The sequence below is a fragment of the Neolamprologus multifasciatus genome, chromosome 9 (genome assembly GCF_963576455.1).
Source record: "Neolamprologus multifasciatus chromosome 9, fNeoMul1.2, whole genome shotgun sequence".
NCBI lineage: Eukaryota > Metazoa > Chordata > Actinopteri > Cichliformes > Cichlidae > Neolamprologus > Neolamprologus multifasciatus.
In genome coordinates, this window is record NC_140447.1 from 6,235,009 (window position 1) to 6,253,912 (window position 18,904).

Below are 18,904 nucleotides of genomic sequence, written 5' to 3' on the forward strand. Positions count from 1 at the left end.
TTATTTTTAAATGTCTTCACAATGTTAATTATTTCTCTATGAGTTACAGCACCAATAAACATGGAGGACACATTCTGAGTAATATGTTTATTTAGGTCGTTATTATTTCTTGACTCTGGAATTTCTTTTGCTAAATTAAAGCCAACATTTACAAAGAAATCATTAAATTCATTTGCAATGTCTTTAGTTTTATCAAGCACAATATCTTTATCTTTTTTAAAATAATCTGGATAATTCTTATTTTTTGAGCCCTTTTTGATTATACTATTTAATATCCTCCATGTTTCTTGTGTGTTACTTCTACTTTGCTCCAATAATTTGTGGTAATATTCTTTCTTACTTGTTCTTATAATATTTACTAATCTATTTTTATATAACTTGTACTTTATTTCAGCATCTTTTGTCCTCTGTTTTATGAATCTCTTATATAGATTATTTTTCTTTTTACATGCATCTTCTATCCCCTTTGTGATCCATGGCTTATTTGATCTGTGATGCTTTCTAGTGATTTTCATTAAAGGACAATGTTTTTCATATAGTGAAATTACAGTTGATAAGAATGCATCATATGCACTATTTGAATCTTCATTTGCAAAAACCTCATTCCAATTGTGTTCCTTTAAGTCCACCTGGAGGGCAGCAATGGCTCTTGTTGTTCTAAGTCGTATCATATCAAATATTTGATTCTTTTGTTTAGTTTTAATCCCAAAATAATTTTGAAAAATTGCAAAAACAGGAAGATGATCGCTTATATCAGTTATAAGAAGTCCACCTACTATTTCATGGTCAATTTTATTTGTGAATATATTATCTATCAATGTAGCTGTATCAATTGTTATTCTACTTGGTTTTATAATTACAGGGAAAAGGGAGTTACTATACATTGTATTTATGAAATCTGTTGTTTTCTGATGTCCATTTGGGTTTAACAAATCTATATTAAAATCACCACAAATTATTTGCACTTTTTTATCATTTAGGTTGCTAAACATAGCAGCAAGTTTTTCATTGAATGTCTCAAGGCATGAACCTGGTGTCCTATAGATGCAACTTATAATTATATTGTTAGCTTTTTCAACATGGATTTCAATAGTGACACATTCCAATACGTTATCTATGGTGCTTGACATACATTCAATCAGACTACATTTCAAAACTTTATCTACATATAAGGCAACACCGCCTCCTTTTTTATTCACCCTGTTCATTGTAAATAATTCGTATCCTTCCAGTCCCATTTCACTAATTTTCTCATTATCGAGCCATGTTTCTGATATTGCAATTATATTAAACTTTTTTAACTTACTTAAACATTCTGTAATTTTAGAAAAATTTTTATACAGGCTTCTACTATTGAAATGTATGACCGACAATGCATTTGCCATTTTAATATTCATATTGAATTGGTCATCTGTATAGTACTCACAAGTATTATTGGTGTTATTGTAGAAGTGGGTATCTGGGTCAATGTTACTTTCAGGGTCATGCATGTTGTGCTCTGCATAGTTAAACGTTTTGAAGTTCGTTTTCTCAGCGTGTGTGGCAAAATAACCACCTTGACAGTCCTTTTCATAATCAAATTCTTCCTCTTCAATATCTCTGAATGGAAACCTATAATCTGTGCCCAAACTTGTCATTTATGTGTTTTTGTTTTTGTTTTTTGAGCCGTAAGGCCAGAAACACTTTCCATACCCATTGTTCATTATCCAATCGTCACTTTTCCAATAGATTCCAGAGCAGATTCCTGATTATTTATATTGCTCTAAGTCTTTGAGTTCTCTTATCATCACAACTTTCGCTTCTTCGGGATTGCCATTTAGTCTTATCATTACTTTGCAGTTCCTCGTCCATGTCGCTTGTATCTTATTTTGTTTTCTCAGGCTGCGTGCCTGTCTTGCAATTTCAGCAGTCTTTTTCGTTAAATGTTCATTTAAATACACACCAGTCCCTTTAAGCTTCTTACCCTGTTTCAGTAACTCAATCTTTGTTTTGCGACTCACAAACCGAAGAATAATTGATGGCTTTGTTTTACTGTCTTTCCTGGGGAGCGTGGCATGCTGCAATATGATGGCTCTGAATACTTACATTCTTCGTTTGAAGGAATTTTATCACTTGCTGATATTGATGAGGAAACTCTGAGAAGCTTTACCCGGGATGACCTAAAGGATCTTTTTCCGGGCCATGAAAATTTCTTTCGGAGAAAGAAGATTTGGGATTTTATCAGCCAAAAGGTAAATACACATTATACCACTAAGAAGATGATTACTGTCCATATTGTCTAGCATTAATTTGCCTAATTGTGTATTTTTGTTTATATCCCACAACTGTTATAGTTTAAGAGTACTGACCAAGATGCCATCACTTGCCATCGAAGCGAGAGTAACCCCTTAGGCTTTGATGTGTCACAATGTCAGCCTCAAACTTCCACTCCCATTTCCTACACTGCTGACAAAAAAATGAAAATGCCAGACCCACCAGAGTATGTGGTGTATACAGATTCAGAGTTGGACATGGTGCGCAGTCAGTACTTTGCATTGCTCCACAGTGGAAAGGAAAAGGACTGTAAGATGTCGAAGGAGCTCTGTTGCAGACTTGTAAGGAACACAGTCACCAGCATGGTTGCAATCCTCCGTGCTAGTCCCATGGGGAAAGAAGTAACATACCCCTCCAAACTCGAAATGAGAGCAATGTCACAGAAGATTGTCGACTATTACCCCATGTTACGTGATGCTGACACACACACGCCATACGTAAGTCATTCTTTACCCACTACAATATCTAAAATTGAGTGAGATAATAAAAGGATGTACAAATATATATTATTTTACCACAGCTGACTGTTGTAAAGACCCACCTTTAGCACATCCCAGCACACCCACTCACTTCACCAGATGCACCTTGTTTAGTTCTCTCACCTTTGATTGGTGCTTGTCCTTAATTGCACTCACCTGTCACACATTATATAAGGACTGCATTCACTTTTGGCTCACTCTTTCTTCACTCCCACATGGGGCGGCAGCAGAGGTGAGGTTCTGTTTAGGTTTTTGACTTTATGTATTGTTTAAGGTAATGAGTAGTGATGGGCAGATGAAGCTTCATGAAGCACTGAAGCTTTTCATCCAATTGGTTCACCCCAGTGCAAAGCGTCTTGAAGCTTCATTTGCTCTAGTAGGACACCTACTGGACGTAAAAATATTACTTGGCATGAATTTGAAGAGTGTGGCCTTTTGCACACAGCCTGTAAATGTCAACAACAAAAGGAGTGTGTAAAACATCTATATTGTAGTGATGGCAGTATGCTGTGTATATTTATACTGGCAGTATGGAAAATGATTATTTGGAAATGCTTAAAATGGAAACGATTATTTACTGTGAGGTGTGGTGTGGTTGGGGTGTGGACAGTGGTTGTGCTTTTGTAACGTTGAGTTATGGACAGCTACACACTGAGGCTCAGTCCTGCCTGTTCACATTTTATTCAGTAAAAACAAAATTTTCACTGCTTTTATGACCTTTTTAGTGGGGAGAACATAGCTAGGATTTAACAATTTAACAAATCTTTTAAATCCTTTGTCCTCCACAATGCTAAATGGCTGGGAGTCCTCAATCACCATGCTAACCAGGTCTTCATCTATTTGAGATTGCTCTGCTGAGGAAAGACAATAAAAACAAAGCACAAATATAAATATCACACATGTAACTTATAACAGTTGTATAATATTGTTATATCATTTAGTAACATTACAGCATGCTATATTATCATGGCATTTGATGGCTCACCTGGTCTTGCTCCACAATCGGTGTTAATCTTATTCTCATGCAAAGCTCTGTAGTGCCTAAGCATGGATGAGGTGTTGTTGTTATATCCCAGCTCCCTGGCACATAGTAAACACTTCACCTTGTACAAAAGTAAAGCCGCTTAACATAAATTGTATTGCACCATCGTATTATGAAAAAACATCTTCTGTAGAAATTTACATACCTTGTTGGGAGGAATAAAATCACAATGTTCCCACACAGGGGAGGACATCCTTCTCTTCTTAGCTGGCTCCATTCTCTCCTGACTTTCTCTCCTCACTCTCATAAACCTCCAAACTCTCACTAACTGCAACTCTCCATCAAACACCCACATTTTGAATGAAGTCTGAGGGGTTTATATCGCTGTCATAGCTCGCGGCAAAGTCCGAACCACTTCCTGAACCAGTCACGTGGTACAGCCGGGCAGCGAGGCTTCGGACGTCATCATTTTCAGCTCCTCCCATAAATGAAGCAAGCCTCGATACGCGCATCGCGGAAACGCCCCCTCAATTACTCGACACGAGCTTCGAAGCCTCGATACAGAACGTCACATCACTAGTAATGAGTAACTTAAATCTGTTTTCTTTCAGCATTGGCAGTCCATGTGTGTCTTTCCTTCCTTCCTCCTTTGCTTTATTCTCCAATTATTGATTGGAGAATAAAATGAGAACCCTGTGAATGATTAGATGACTGCTTATTCTTATTCTAATCGGATGAGCCCATGATGCTGATTACTCAACCCTGAGCCTTCCTTCCTTCATAACAGCTGACCATCTACACCAAACTGTACAAACGACTCCAAAATATGAAGTCTCCAAGGAAGAGGCAGGGCTCCATGCTGCAACGAGGCAGGCCCAGGAAGACTCTTTTCAGCTCAGATGACACAGACAATGGGACTGAAGGTGACCTAAGTGGTGAAGCAAGTGGTTCAAGTGACTATACCATACTTCTTGAGAGCAATGATGACCTCAGCGAGGACAACTCAAATGCGGGTGTGTACTTTAGTCTGCTGTACTAATGACTTTTGGATATCTAAAACTTCAAAGAGACCACCTGCCCTCAGTTTTCTGTTCAGAGTGCATCACAAGATTTTTACAGTGTTGAGTATTTTCATTAACTTTCTATCTATTCCCTGTTATTACATTCTGTTCATCTTCTGTTTTTTCCTCAGAGAAAGAATCCCAATTGCCGCTACCCTCCACTGTACCAACTAAGTCAAACAATACTACGCTGGCTTTACCACTATTATCCAAGTCAGCCTCGTGCTCTGCACCCAGGGCTGATATAGGTCCTTCAACTGCACCTCCAGATGATGTTGTTGGTAAGTCCACCATCACCCTTATCTACCTCTCAGTCTGTGGTTCCTCTTACAGCTCTTTCCAAAATATGGCTGCAGCAATGAACCCCGTTCTAAGTGTTTATTCCATAGATCGTAGCGGTTTGGCATTAACTCAAGTTGGTGTGTAAAATCAACATATGATAGATCCCTCATTCCAGTTTGCCAGTTTGCCATAGTAAGTATTTTAACACTTTGTGTTGTAATGGGTGTTACTCAGTGCTGATTATTTACACATGTAAATCCTCATGCTGGTCACATCTATCATGCCTTATCACAGTGTTTCTGTCATGGATCAAATTACCTAAAAGATTTTTATCCATCAGCTCATAATCACTGTTCACACTGATGTGAACGATATACACAGTAAACAACCTTTACCTTATTTTCACCACAGTTTTGTTCACGGGCATCTTAAACTTTCATTTTAATATTTGATTTTGTTCAAACTAACAATTAACATAAATCCATGATCATTATAAGAAAAGGACACAAAGGGAAATGATCAGGACATATAGGGTCAGTTCATTACTCAAACATATTTAACCTAAACATTAATTCTCATAAATATTATACTTAAAAACAACCATGCAACCTTACTAGAAATGACTGATTAGAAAAATCGGAATTTTGTGTCTAGTTACACCATGTCTTACAATTGCTCTTTGCTTTCCCTAGCAGACCATGACAGCCTGAAGATGGAGGCAAGACATTACAAAACCTTGAGCAACATGTACAGGAAACCCAATGCAAAACCCAACCAAAGTGACGTTGCTCAAATTTTGGACCTGGAGTTTGAGGCCAGACGAGCTTTTATTGACGCAGATGTTACAAGGGAAGAAGACAGGCCTAGAAAAATATTTGAAGCATACCCGTGCTTCAAAGACATACGAAATGTAAGTTCAACTACCTTCAGTTAAATTCCTTGCTTTCTCTGTATAGGTTTAGTTAGTTCTTGACTAACTGAGCACAACTTTGTCATAGGCCATGGATGAACTGCGTCGCATCATTGGTGGCTCCAACTGCAAATACATAGATCAAATGAAGGGTCGATGGGCAGAGTTTTGTTCAAAGGTGCAGTTCTATGGCATTTGGAAGAAGGTCCTGAAACCACCTCTCCCCTTGGATGTACGTGGAGGTAAGTGGCCTTTTCATACATTAAATCCATACATCAGATATGTTCAGATTACTTTGTTAAGATACTTTTCTCTGTTCAGTGAATTTTACTGTCACTCTCTTCAATGCACTTCCATCTCTTTTTCCTTCACCAACTACACCACCAAAGCGGCTGGGAAGTGCCAGTGAGGCTCTCCTTCATATCCTCAAGGTGAGAACAGCTGCAATACCAGCCACTGTAACTTGTACTCCATTTACTTGTAGTATTATTATTATTATATTATTATTTTGCTTTTCATGCTTAATAAGAGAGGGTCAAAGTTCAATTCAGCAGGGATTAAATTACTCCTTATTCAGGATTTCTTAATTGTTATTTAAAACCTACTCCAGAGAGGCAGCACATAGCAAAAGCACATTGCAGTTAGGATACAAGTAGAAGCAGTAAAATTTTATATTTAAAAAGGCCTTCAAAAACTAGAATATGTAACAAAGTTAAAAGAAATAGTTTAAAAAAAAACAAATGAGAAAAAAAGCACAAATAGACATGATAAAAATGCTGCAAACTAGAGAGAATTCATGCTCAGAATTAATACATTTCCAAAATGTCATATTTATGCAAGTCAGATATTTTATATTTATTTCTTCTATTCCAACAGTAAATCAGTTGGAGCATTCTAAACTGTTGATATTGCTTTTTGTGTCTTAAGCTGTTTGGATGCACAGCAACCCTTTCATTTAAAATCTTGAAGAATTTGTCCTTTTTTTGTGCTTTTCTAGCCGGGTGAAGATGCAATGCTATACCTGGAGAAGCGGCCTCTCTCCTCCCCAGTGCTGCTTTTTGATGGAACAACCAGCATTGTTGCTGTAGGAAACATACCAGTGACCACTCTCCCCTTGGAGGATTTCTGGGAAGGAATGTTGGTGTTGATGGCATATTATTACACCTTGCACCTAACATACCCGAAATGTGTTGCAACAGTCCTCTCTGTCGTACAAACTGAGGTAATCACTGATGCCATCCATGATCAAGATGCCACTAGTGCATATAAGAAAGCAATAGCTGAGTGGAAGTCGTTCTTTGAAAAATAGGTGAATACCAAGCAGGATTTTATCAGGTCATTTGCAGTTTGTTTAGTTTTGTAGTACGTTTGTACAACTTTGTTCCTAATTTGCCTAGCAATGTCCTGAGAAACGGCTTTACTTATAATGCTTTACAAATGAAAGTTGTTGGGGGTTTTTTTCTTAGTGACACTTTACCTGAGGCATGTAAAGTTTTAAGTCAGTAATGCCATTATTTACAACATTGTGAGACTATGTGACTGTCACAAAAATTTAAGGCCAAAAATGTAATTTATTTTCTCTGTTTAGGCCTTTTAAAGGGTTGATTTAGACTTTTAGGGATTGTGCAGCAGCCCTATATTGTTTAAAAAAAGGGTTTTGTTCTCATGAGAGGAATAAATGTTGACATATATCACTCTTGTCCTGCTTGTGATTTCAGTAGAAGCCAAGGAGTATTCTAGGAAAAAGGTCTGTTTTAAGGTTTTTTGCTTGGATTTAATATTGATTCGGCTATATTTTAAGATAAGCCAACCTGAATCAAGAAACAAATTAATCATACTTCACTAATATTGAGTAGTTTTTCATAGTATTAGAACTATTTTTCTCGTTGTAGTGCATTCATTTGCTGCAAGTAAGAATTCAAAACCTAAAAAAAGACTAATTTAGCACATTTAACTTACTTTTGGGACTTGATATCAAGTAATTTTATCTTAAATTGAGCTTTTTAAAGCTTATTTTAACCCTCTTCAATTCTCAAATGTGTTCTTTTATTTCTGGATTAAAAAATCTTATTTCAAGATTTCTTATTAAGTAAAATAAACTTGCTGCATGGACAGATAATTTCATTTGTTTTCAGTGCTCTCTGTATCAAATGTAGTATTTTTTTCCTAAATATAGACTAGCCATTTTTGCAGTGTATAGGGTCGCACCGTAATTTGTGGGTCGATGTTTTTTTATTTGCATCACTCCGTTTGTATTGAAGCATACATGAACATTACATATATTTCAATATAATGTAAAAGCAGTCAAAACAACTAACATCAGAAACAGGTGATGTTATTTGTTTTATGTCACGGTGTCATTTCCGCTTCTTTCTCCTGTAACAACAGCCCGGCGCCGTGAGCAGTCGCCTTTTTTGCGCTCGCCATCCCTGTACTTTGTACCTTCTGCAAACGCCACGGTGTTCATGTCGTCATGAAAGACATGAACATCGAGCGTAAAAACAAAGGAGACTGCTACCGGCTTGTTATCTGCCGATCGCCGTGCTACGGTTGCAAGAAAAAGAAGCAGAAATGACGTTCTCTACGCGTTGAGACGTTCCCTGTCCGTCGGCTAAACGCTTGATTGAAACTTCAATGCGACAGTGACACCAAGTAGAATTATAAATGTTACACAGCCCCAAACGTGTCTTTTTCAAAGCCTGCGGTGAAGAGAAAGGATGGTGATGAGCACCGACAATTTCAGGAAAAGTGGGAAATGCAATATTTCTTTGTTGAGCACAGGGGCACCCCGACCTGTCTTATTTGCACAAAGAAAGTTGCGCTGCACAAGGAATACAATTTGAAACATCATTACACAACTAGACATGCTGAGGTGGATGCAAAATACCAGGGAGATGAGAGAGCGAACCGGGTTGCCAGTCTTAAAACAGATCTACTGAGGCAGCAAGATTTCTCCAAGAAAGCAACCAAAGAGAATAATGCAGCAGTCGAAGCCACGTGGTTAGTGAGATGATTGCTAAAGCAGGGAAGCCATTCACAGAAGGTGAATTTGTCTAAAAGTGCATATTGCAGCCTGCAAATATAGTCTGTCCGGGAAAGAAAGGTCAGTTTAGCAACATCAGCCTTTCTGCCAACACCGCAGCAGATCGCATTTCTGACCTGTCAAGTGACATTTATGACCAACTGTGTGAGAAAGCCAAATGTTTCAGTGTATACTCAGTCGCTCTTGATGAGACCACAGACATCACCGACACTGCCCAGCTCCCAATGTATGTCCGTGGTGTTGATGACAGTTTTGAAGTGATGGAGGAGCTGCTCACAGTAATTCCAATGCATGGCCAGACCACCGCTCAGCAGATATTTACAAGCTGTGTGATGCCATTGAGAATGTTGGTTTGCCATGGAAGAGGTTTGTTGGAATAACAACAGATGGAGCGCCATCAATGACAGGGAGGAAAAATGGACTGGTGGCACTTGTTCAAAAAAAACTGGAAGAGGAAGGCGTGGAGGAGGCCATTGCTCTGCACTGCATTATCCATCAGCAGGTCCTTTGCAGCAAATGCCTGAAGTTTGACAATGTGATGTCTATTGTTGTGAAATGCATCAACCAAATCAGATCCAGGGGCTTAAAGCACCGAAGGTTCTGTGCTTTTTTAGAGGAAATGGAGTCAGAATATGGGGATGTGCTCGACTTCACTGAGGTACGTTGGCTCAGCAGGGGAAATGTATTAAAGAGACTTTTTGAGTTGAGAGCAGAAGTGAAGCCTTCATGGAGAAGGATGGAGTTAGTGTTCCTGTGCTAACTGATCCCAAATGGCTCATGGACTTAGCTTTTCTTGTTGATATAACACATGAGCTTAATGTACTGAACAAGACGTTACAAGGCCAGGGGCAACTTGTCAGTGCTGCCTATGACAACGTGAGAGCATTCTCCACAAAACTTGCGCTCTGGAAAGCTCAGCACTCTCAGACAAACCTTTGCCATTTCCCAGCATGCAAGGCACTCGTGGATGCAGGCACACCATTCAGTGCTGACAAGTATGTTGATGTCATTTTGAGGCTACAGGAGGAATTTGATCACAGATTTGCTGACTTCAAGACACACAGAGCCACCTTTCAAATTTTTGCAGACCCCTTCTCCTTTGATGTGCAAGATGCCCCTTCTGTGCTTCAAATGGAGCTCATTGAGCTGCAGTGCAACTCTGAACTCAAAGCAAAGTTCAGGGAGGCGAGTGGAAAAGCAGACAAGCTTGGACAATTTTTGAGAGAATTGAGCCCTAGTTTCCCTCGGCTTTCCCGAATGTTCAAGCGGACCATGTGCCTTTTTGGTAGCACATACTTGTGCGAAAAGCTCTTCTCCACTTTGAACTTCAATAAGTCCAAGTACAGGTCCAGACTTACGGATGATCATCTTCAAGACATACTGAGGGTCGCAACTGCTTCCTCCCTCAGGCCAAATCTGGCTCGGCTATGCGAGAGGAAACACTGCCAGATCTCTACAAGCAAGTAGAGTAGGCAAGAGAAGCCATGTTCAGAAGAACAGTTCATTTTCTACAGTGTTCCATTCATGTTCAGAAGAAGGTTATAGAACTGTTAATACAGACATTTCAAACTAACTACAGCAGATATAGAAGACTGAAAAAAAACATAAGTTCACTGACTAAAAATATCTTATTATTATTTTATTTATGTATTACAAATTGATTTATTTTCTTATTAATTCTTCATTTGTTTATTTATTTTTCATATTTTGTGTTAAAAAAGAAAAATAACGAGATTTGAGGAGATTGGAAATTTTTTAACCATGCCTTTCTTATGGAAAACCTAATGCGGCCCAGCCTCACCCAGACTCTGCCTGCAGCGGCCCCCAGCTAAATTGAGTTTGAGACCCCTGTCCTACACCATAAATCAGTAAGAGAGGGTATGACCTCTTTCATGGCCCCAAGTGGTGTGTGCATGCCAGAGCACTCTGGAAGGCACACAAAGTCTTTACAGACTACTAAGGATCAAACCTCTATCATCATGCAATCGATTATACAACTCTAAGCATATATGAGTAAATATTTCTAAGCATAAATGACAATCAACAATATAAACCTTACAGCTCGTTTTAATAACAGAATTAATTTGTTTCTCAAATGAGAAAGAGCTTTCGAGAAACACTACTAAATCTTTAGTTCTTAACTTTTCTAGTGGGCCAAGGTCAACATTATCTGCTAAATAGGCTGCCGTTATTAACTAATACTAATTTGATGTGAATTAGCATTATGCACTAATGCTAACACTCTTTTTCCAAGCATTACAGCATCTGAGCTGCTAATGCTAAGTAGGCCACCATTAGCACCTACGTCTAATTTAAGGCAAATACGCATTAGAACCTAATGCTCATATCGTTTTCCTTTGCTTTATAACAATGTGACCAGCTACTTCTAAATAGCATTAGCTAATAACAGCATTCTAATTTACTGCAAGTTAGCCTCATTTGCATTATAACGATGTGAGGAGTTAATGCTAAGTATGCTGCCATTAGCGGCTAATTCTAATTAGGGGTGAATAATTATTACCAGCTAATGCTAATATCGTTTTCTCTTCCCTTTTAACAATGTGAGCAGCTAGTGCTAGGTAGGCTGATGCTAGCAGCTAATGCTAAAGCTAAAGCTAATTTGATGTGAATTAGCATTACATTAGTGAGGAGTTAATGCTAAGTAGACTGCCATTAGCAGGTAATGCTAATTTTAGGTGAATAGGAATTGGCAGCTAATGCTAATACCATATTTTCTTGCTTTATAACAATGTGACCAGCTAATGCTAAGTAGGTTGCCGTTATAAGCTAATACTAATTTGAGGTGAATTAGCATTATCCGCTTATGCTAACAATGTTTTTTCGTACTTTTTAACAATATGAGCAGCTAATGTGAAGACTATTATTCATTCAATTTTAACTTTTCCCCTGCAATGTGAAGAGTTAATGCTAAATAGGACGCCATTAGTGGCCAATTCTAATTTTAGGTGAATAACCATTAGCAGCTAATGCTAATACCATATTTTCTAATTTGACGTGAATTAGCATCCTCCGCTAATGCTAATTCTTTTCCCTTGCATTAAAACAATGTGAGCAGCTAATGCTAAGAAGGCTGCTTTTATTAGCTAATGCTAATTTGATGCGAGTTTAGCATTATCGGGTAATGCTAACACTTTTCCCTTGCCTTTTAACAATGTTTGTAGCTAATGCTAATACCATATTTTCTTGTTTTATAACAATGTTACCAGCTAATACTTAGTAGGTTGCCGTTATTAGCTAATACTGATTTGAGGTGAATTAGCATTATCCCCTTATGCTAACAATGTTTTTTCTTACTTTTTAACAATACGAGTAGCTAATATAAACACTTTTTTTATTCAATTTTAACTTTTCCCCTGCGATGTGAAGAGTTAATGGTAAATAGGACGCCATTAGTGGCTAATTCTAATTTAGATAAAAAAGCATTAAAAGCTAATGCTAATACCATATTTTCTTGCTTTAAATCAATATCTGTAGCTAATGCTAGGTACGTAGCCATCATTAGCTAATGCTAATTTAGGTGAATTAGCATTATCCACTAATGCTAACAATGTTTTTGCCAACTCTTTTCCCTTGCATTATGACAATATAAGCAGCTAATGCTAAGAAGCCTGCCATTATTAGGTAATGCTAATTATTATGTGTGTTAGCATTATCTGCTGCTGCTAGCAATGTTTTATCTTACCTTTTAACAATATCAGAAGCGAATGCTAACATTATTTTCATTTCAGTTAAGCCTATTTAGCATTAATTAACTTCATTTAGCATTAAGAAGTTTATGCTAAATAGGCTACCATTAGTGGCTAATGCTAATTTTAGGTGAATAAGCATTGGCAACTAATGCTAATACCATATTCTCTTGATTTCTAACAATGTGAGCAGCTATTGCTAAGTTGGTTGCCGTTATTAGCTAATGCTAATTTATCCGCTAATGCTAACAATGTTTTTTCTTACATTTTAACAATGTGATGTGTGTTACCGTTAATAACTATTGCTAATTTTATGTGAATTAGCATTATCAAATAATGCTAACTACTTTCCCTTGCATTATAACAATGTGAGCAGCTAATGCTAAGCAGGTGCCGTTATTAGTTAATACTAATTTGAGGTGAATTAGCATTATCCGCTTATGCTTACAATGTTTTTTCTTGCTTTTTAACAATACGCCAATAGTGGCTAATTCTAATTTTAGATGAAAAAGGATTAACAGCTAATGATCATACTGTTTGCTTTGTAAGAATGACAGCAGCTAATGATACGAAGTCTACCGTTATTAACTAATGCTAATTTGATGTTAATTAGCATTATCCGATAACTCTTTTCCCCTGCATTATAACAATGTCAGGAGTTAATGCTAAGTAGGCTGCCCTTATTAACTAATACTATGTTGACGTGAATTAGCATTATGCGCTACTGCTAATACTGTTTTCCCTTTTTAACAATGTGAGCGGCTAATTCTAAATACGCTGTTGTAAATACCTAATGCTAATTTAATTATTATCCATCCAATCATATTATCCATCCAATAATTCATTATTATCCAATAATGCTAACACTGTTTTCTCTTACTTATTAAAAATGATAGTAGCTAATACTAATACTCTTTTCCGTTGGGTAACAACGAAGTGAGGAGTTAATGCTAAGTAGGCTGCTTTTAGCGGCTTATTCTAATTGGGGTGAATAATTATTAGCAGCTAATGCTAATACCGTTTTCTCTTTCCTTATAACAATATGAGCAGCTAATGCTAATCTGATGTAAATTAGCATTATATTAGTGAGGAGTTAATTCTAAGTAGGCTGCCATAAGTGACTCTTTTCCCTTGCATTATAACGATATGAAGGGTTTATGCTAAGTAGGCTCCCATTAGCAGCTAAAGCTAATTTGAGGTGAATAAGCATTAGTCATTGGTCAAGTTACTTGCAAAAAGTAATCAGTAAGTAATTACCGATTACTTCCCCAAAAAAGTAATCCCGTTACTTTACTGATTACTTATTTTCAAAAGTAATTAATTACTTAGTTACTTAGTTACTTTTTAAAAACACGATTTACAACCTGAATAGGTGATAAAGCGATAGATATTTCAGCCCAATTCTTCTTTTTCTACATAATCCCTCATACAAAATGTAATCAAATGGAAAAGTCCCTTTTTAAAACTTGTTTTATTAGATTTAATCTTTTAACTTTATGCATCAAGCAAAACTTTAATTATATGCAACATTCTCTGACTGGAAGAAATTTGCTTAACATTTAAACTTATTTTCTACACATTTCAGCACATAAAATATTTTTTTTGTATGTGTTTACACTCACTCTTTTAAATAGATGCAAGTAAAACACAGCAGAAAATAAATAACATCAAAGACTAACGGTCCTGTTGCTCTATTTTCACCTGTAAAGCAGGAATAGGGGTAGGCGGAGGTTTACCCTGGTGCAGGTGTGCCGCGGTCAATTGAAGAATCCGCGAGTTTCTCTGTGAATTTCCCATTACGTCGTAGCGCACTCGGTGCTTGCTTGGAAGTTTAGGGGGGGGGTTTAGCTGTAAAAAGAAGTTTTCTTCCCACGCACAACGGACGCTAATGTTTTTGTCACTTTTTATGGAATCAAACTCAAAATAAGGTCAGTACTTCCACGCTTTAAACGCTGCGCGCTCATACTCTCTCCCGCACTCGATATATGATCCACTGTTGATCTGCAATCACGGTTTTAGTAACGCAGTAACGCAGCATTCCTACGGGCAAGTAACGGTAATCTAATTACCATTTTTGCAATAGTAATTCCTTACTTTACTCGTTACCTGAAAAAAGTCATCAGATTACAGTAACGTGTTACAAGTAACGCGTTACTGCCCATCTCTGATGCTAACATTACTTTCATTTCAGTTAAGCCTATTTAGCATTAATTAACTTCATTTAGCATTAAGAAGTTTATGCTAAATAGGCTACCATTAGTGACTAATGCTAGTTTTAGATGAATAAGCATTGGCAACTAATGCTAATACCATATTCTCTTGTGTTATAATGATGTGACATTAATGCTAAATAGGCTGCCATAAGTGACTCTTTTCCCTTGCATTATAACGATGTGAAGGGTTTATGCTAAGTAGGCTCCCATTAGCAGCTAAAGCTAATTTGAGGTAAATAAGCATTAGTGGCTAACGCTAATACCCTTTTGTCTTGTGTTATAATGATGTGAAACGTTAATATTGTTCTCAAACAACAGAATGAGAATGAAATATTGATTCTAACAGGGCCCATAAATAGCATTAGCCTAGCAGCATTAGCTTATCAGAGTTTCCATCATGGTCACACAAATCCTTAGCAGAGCAAAGTGGCCTACTTAGCAATAGCTGCTCAAGTTGTAGAAAGCAAGGGAAAACAGTATTAGCATTAGCTGCTAAATGTGCACTTGAGAACAAATCTATTGTGAATTCAGCTGTGAATGTAGAGTTTCCAGTAAGCTTCCATTTCCAAATGTTAGCTGCTCCTGTCTGCCTCTTTGTCACACACACAGACTGAAATGATTGACAGCCTTGTTTCATCCTTCTGTCAGTGTCACTGACTGTCACTGTGACTGTGGACAGACAGCATGGGAAACATACACATGGCTGACACTTTATTAGGTACACAGTGACCACTATCTCAGGTACACCTGTGACCTAATAAAGTGTATCTAAAGTTAAAAAATGTTGTCTCTGTCCAAATATTTATGGACCTAACTGTAGGTCTACTTTTAATGAAACTCTCAACATGACTTATCAGTTATCATTAATGTTCCTGCAAACAGACTCCTTGGAGACCCCTACATAAATATCCATGTACTATCCAGCTAGACTAGTGTGTCTATCCCTGAAAATATTCCTGCATGTGTGATTGTTCATGTCTCATCTGCAGGAAACAAACAGGAAGTGAGTGAAGGACACAGGAAATGTTTCCAGCTCTTCCTCCTCTATCAGACATTCTCTCCATATCTGAGAGTGTCCAGTCTCCAGCCTGGATCCTTCAGTCCAGCCGAAGGCAGCTTCATTCCTGAGACACCTGGATGATTGTAGCTCAGGTCCAGCTCTCTCAGATGGGAGGGGTTGGAGCTCAGAGCTGAGGCCAGAGAAGTACAGCCTTCCTCTGTGATCAGACAGCCTGACAGGCTGCAGACACACAAAACAACAATCTGTCTATTATCCATCTCTATGGCAGCATAACTAAGGGATGGTTCAGGGTCACCTGATCCAGCTTTAACTATAAGCTTTATCAAAAAGGAAAGTTTGAAGCTGATCTTCAAAGTAGAGAGGGTGTCTGTCACCTGAACTCAAACTGGGAGCTGCTTCCACACCCAGTCCAACATAGCCAGGTTTTCTTTGTGTTTGCTGCTTTGATAAAACCTCAAATCCCAGTGAGAGATGATGAGCATCATCACAGTGATGATCATTTCTCTGTTAACCCAGGCTTTCTGCTTCAGGATCTGTGCACGCTCACAGAACAAGGAGACCTTTAAACATCATTTCACTAAATGGATGGACTGAGCACAGCCTACAGATGAACTGGATAAATAAAGATTTGACCTCAGTGTGGCAGCACGGTGGCACGGTGGTTAGCACTGTTGCCGCACAGCAAGAAGGTCCTGAGTTCAATTCCAACATCAGGCCGGGGTCTTTCTGTGTGGAGTTTGCATGTTCTCCCTGTGTTTGCGTGGGTTCCCTCCGGGTACTCCGGCTTCCTCCCGCCGTCCAAAGACATGCAGCTTGTGGGGATAGGTTAATTGGATAATCCAAATTGTCACTAGGTATGAATGTGAGTGCGAATGGTTGTCTGTCCCTGTGTGTTAGCCCTGCGACAGACTGGCGACCTGTCCAGGGTGTACCCTGCCTCTCGCCCTATGACAGCTGGGATAGGCTCCAGCGCCCCCCGCGACCCTGAAAAGGATAAGCGGAAGCAAATGGATGGATGGATGGACCTCAGTGTTACTGTCTATTACTAACATATTCCTAACATGATAGCTGCACTTTAGAGCTCTAAAACTGGAACTGACACATATTTAAACTCTACATGTTACTCAGTACATTCAGTTCTGACACTCGCCCACAGTCCAACAAAGGAAACATGGAGATCACATCAGTTTGTCACCAAAGTCTAATTATTCCAGAGGGCAGTGTTGATACAACTAAAGTTATTTTTAAGCAAAGTTGAGTTTTTTATCGTTGGAGTACTTCATGTCTGAAGTATCACTTAAATGCATTACACGCTGTTGATGGCAGCAAAAAAACCACCCAAACAAACAGCGGTGGGAGGCTTGGGCAGACTACGTTGGATCAGCTTGTGGGAGGAGTCTAGATAAACCAAAGAAAGACAAGCTAACAAACGCCACAGTGAATTGGATAGCTACAAACTTCAGGCTGATTATTGTTGTTGAAGAAGTTGGTCTGAGGAACGTTCTTAGGATCAACAAATGATGGCATGTATGAGCCTCAAGACGCACCATCACAAGAAGAACACATGAGCTGTAGAAAAAGGAGAGACTACGAAAGCCACGGTGTTACAACATGAACCTGCTGTTGGTCTCTCTGGAGACTACTGGACGCTGGGTAACCATGGTTACCTGGGAGTTACAGAAATGTGCAGAACATGTGATTCATGTTGCACAGCAGTGGGACATTTGAAATAAAGTCAGCACACTCAGTACAGAGTGCATCAAATATGATGCTGCTGCCAGACGTCTGCCTTTGAACACGTCCCTGCATCGCGCACAACACCAATGTTGCCATGGCAATCACAGCTAAAAATAATAATAATACTAATGGATTGGATTTATATAGCGCCTTTCAAGGCACCCAAAGCGCTTTACAATGCCATTATTCATTCACTCTCACATTCACACACTGGTGGAGGCAAGTTACGGTTGTAGCCACAGCTGCCCTGGGGCAGACTGACAGAAGCGAGGCTGCCATATCGCGCCATCGGCCCCTCTGGCCAACACCAGTAGGCGGTAGGTGAAGTGTCTTGCCCAAGGACACAATGACCAGGACACAGAGCCCGGGGATCGAACCAGCGACCTTCCGGTTACAGATACGTTTCTGACTGAGATTCTCCAAAGGAAATCCAGCACAAACACACACTTCACACACTCAAAGTCCTGCACAGTAAATGAGCTGATGAGCGTTTGTGCTGCTCCCTGATAACAGAACAATAGTTCTGCTGGTTCCTGTTCTGAAAACACACATTTATAAATGTTAACTTGCTGTTGATCAAAGGTATGTTGGTGGCTCTGGACGCTGAGGGGAACTTTGTAAAAAACTATATCAAATGTTACCGTCCTGGCAGAGGCAAAGAACTTTGATTTTATATTTGATTAGATTCATGTTTCAGCTCAGACTGACAGAAATATTTGAACTGCTACTGTGTTAAAGGGAACACTGCTGTTAGAAAGCACCTGATCTGTTTCTGCACACTGAATGTTGCACTTCTCATACTGCAGTACTTTTAAAGTAAGTACACAAAGCACTACTTTTGAACTCATGATTGAATGTTGCTGTAACAAAGCCATTAATGTGATTAAAAGTGTTCATGGTTTCCCAGCACAACAAATGATTGCACAAGTGTGACTGATCCACTTTCTAATGTGTGTGTAGCCCACACTGAGTGTCACTGTGTCACAGGTGAGTCTGTGTGTCCAGGTTCTATGAGGAGAACAGGATATAGTGACTGAGCACAGCAGCTTAAAGTCTGACTCCATCCTCCATTTAAATAACTCACACCAACAACTGAATAGCTTTGCCTTTGTGTAGCTGACGCTTCATTTTAATGTCCTTCTATTCTGGTTCATCT

The 18,904-nt window shown here is 38.6% G+C and overlaps 3 protein-coding genes across 3 annotated transcripts in view; 2 read left to right on the plus strand and 1 right to left on the minus strand.

Moving 5' to 3' along the window:
* The window catches only part of LOC146510903 (stonustoxin subunit beta-like), a 360,716-nt gene that overhangs the window by 336,581 nt on the left and 5,231 nt on the right, over positions 1-18,904 (minus strand). The window contains exon 3 of the mRNA XM_085172839.1: positions 16,103-16,230. Within this exon, the coding sequence (XP_085028965.1) occupies positions 16,103-16,230 (128 nt within the window). The remainder of the gene's footprint in view (positions 1-16,102; positions 16,231-18,904) is intronic.
* Positions 1-18,904, plus strand: part of LOC146510912 (protein NLRC3-like) — a 216,068-nt gene that overhangs the window by 13,647 nt on the left and 183,517 nt on the right. The window lies entirely within an intron of this gene.
* On the plus strand, positions 2,108-7,719 carry LOC146510913 (uncharacterized). The gene is made up of 7 exons (XM_085172867.1): positions 2,108-2,231; positions 4,562-4,787; positions 4,967-5,116; positions 5,810-6,027; positions 6,116-6,269; positions 6,349-6,458; positions 7,025-7,719. The coding sequence occupies exons 2-7, from the start codon at positions 4,601-4,603 to the stop codon at positions 7,334-7,336; spliced, it is 1,131 nt and encodes a 376-aa protein (XP_085028993.1). The 5' UTR covers positions 2,108-2,231; positions 4,562-4,600; the 3' UTR covers positions 7,337-7,719.